Source organism: Seriola lalandi, unplaced genomic scaffold (assembly GCF_002814215.2).
Source record: "Seriola lalandi dorsalis isolate HSWRI2012SDOR001 ecotype SW California unplaced genomic scaffold, Sedor1 jcf7180002054919, whole genome shotgun sequence".
In the NCBI taxonomy this organism is placed as follows: Eukaryota; Metazoa; Chordata; class Actinopteri; order Carangiformes; family Carangidae; genus Seriola; species Seriola lalandi.
In genome coordinates, this window is record NW_019525471.1 from 380640 (window position 1) to 381987 (window position 1348).

Sequence of the window (1348 nt, forward strand, 5' to 3'; positions counted from 1 at the left end):
GTTGTTGTGGCAGTCGTTGTTGTTGGGGCAGTTGTTGTATCATTTGTTGTATCAGTTGTTGTTGGGGCAGTTGTAGCAGTTGTTGTTGGGGTAGTTGTTTTAGCAGTTGTAGTTGGACTAGTTGTAGCTGTTGGAGCAGATGTTGTTATAGCAGCTGTTGTTGGGGCAGTTGTTGTATCAGTTGTTGTTGTATCAGTTGTTATGGCATTTGTAGCAGTTGTTGTTTGGGCAGTTGTTGTATCACTTGTTGTTGTATCGGCAGTTGTTGGGGTAGTTGTTGGGGTAGTTGTTGTAGCAGTTGTTGTTGTGGCAGTCGTTGTTGTTGGGGCAGTTGTTTTTGGGGCAGTTGTTGTAGCAGATGTTGTTGTGGCAGTCGTTTTTGGGGCAGTTGTTGTATCAGTTGTTGGGGCAGTTGTTGTAGCAGTTGATGTTGGTGTTGTTGTTGGGGTAGTTGTTGTAGCAGTTGTTATAGTTGGACTAGTTGTAGCAGTTGTAGTTGTTGGAGCAGATGTTGTTATAGCAGCTGTTGTTGGGGCAGTTGTATCAGTTGTTGGGGAAGTTGTAGCAGTTGTTAGTTGGGCAGTTGTTGTATCACTTGTTGTTGTATCAGCAGTTGTTGTGGTAGTTGTTGTAGCAGTTGCTGTTGTGGCAGTCGTTGTTGGGGTAGTTGTTGGGGCAGTTGTTGTAGCAGTTGTTGTTGGGGCAGTTGTTGTAGAAGATGTTGTTGTTGGGACAGTTGTTGTAGCAGTTGTTTTTGGGGCAGTTGTTGTAGTAGTTGTTTGGGCAGTTGTTGTAGATGTTGATGTTGTGGCAGTCGTTGTTGTTGGGACAGTTGTTGTTGGGGCAGTTGTTGTTGGGGCAGTTGTAGCAGTTGTTGTAGCGGTTGTTGTGGCAGTCGTTGTTGTTCGGGCAGTTGTTTGGGCAGTTGTTGTAGCGGTTGTAGTGGAAGTCGTTGTTGTTGGGACAGTTGTTGTTGGGGCAGTTGGTGTAGCAGTTGTTGTTGTGGCAGTCGTTGGGGCAGTTGTTGTATGACTTGTTGTTGGGGCAGTTGTTTGGGCAGTTGTTGTTGGGGCAGTTGTTGTAGCAGTTGTTGTGGCAGTCGTTGTTGTTGGGGCAGTTTTATTAGTTGTTGTATGAGTTGTTTGGGCAGTTGTTTTAGCAGTTGTTGTTGTGGCAGTCGTTGTTGTTGGGGCAGTTGTATCACTTGTTGTTCTATCAGTTGTTGTTGGAGCAGTTGTTGTAGCAGTTGTTGTTGGGGTGTTTGTTGTCGCAGTTTTTGTAGTTGGACTTGTTGTTGTAGCAGTTGTTGTAGTTGATGCAGTTGTTGTAGCAGTTGTTGTTGGGGCAG

At 45.2% G+C, this 1348-nt stretch overlaps 1 protein-coding gene across 1 annotated transcript in view; it reads right to left on the minus strand.

The window, feature by feature from the left end:
• The window catches only part of LOC111673458 (uncharacterized), a gene marked incomplete at its 5' end in the record, with an annotated part of 24558 nt that overhangs the window by 6461 nt on the left and 16749 nt on the right, over positions 1-1348 (minus strand). Inside the window, one exon of the mRNA XM_087169874.1 lies at positions 713-766. Within this exon, the coding sequence (XP_087026000.1) occupies positions 713-766 (54 nt within the window). The remainder of the gene's footprint in view (positions 1-712; positions 767-1348) is intronic.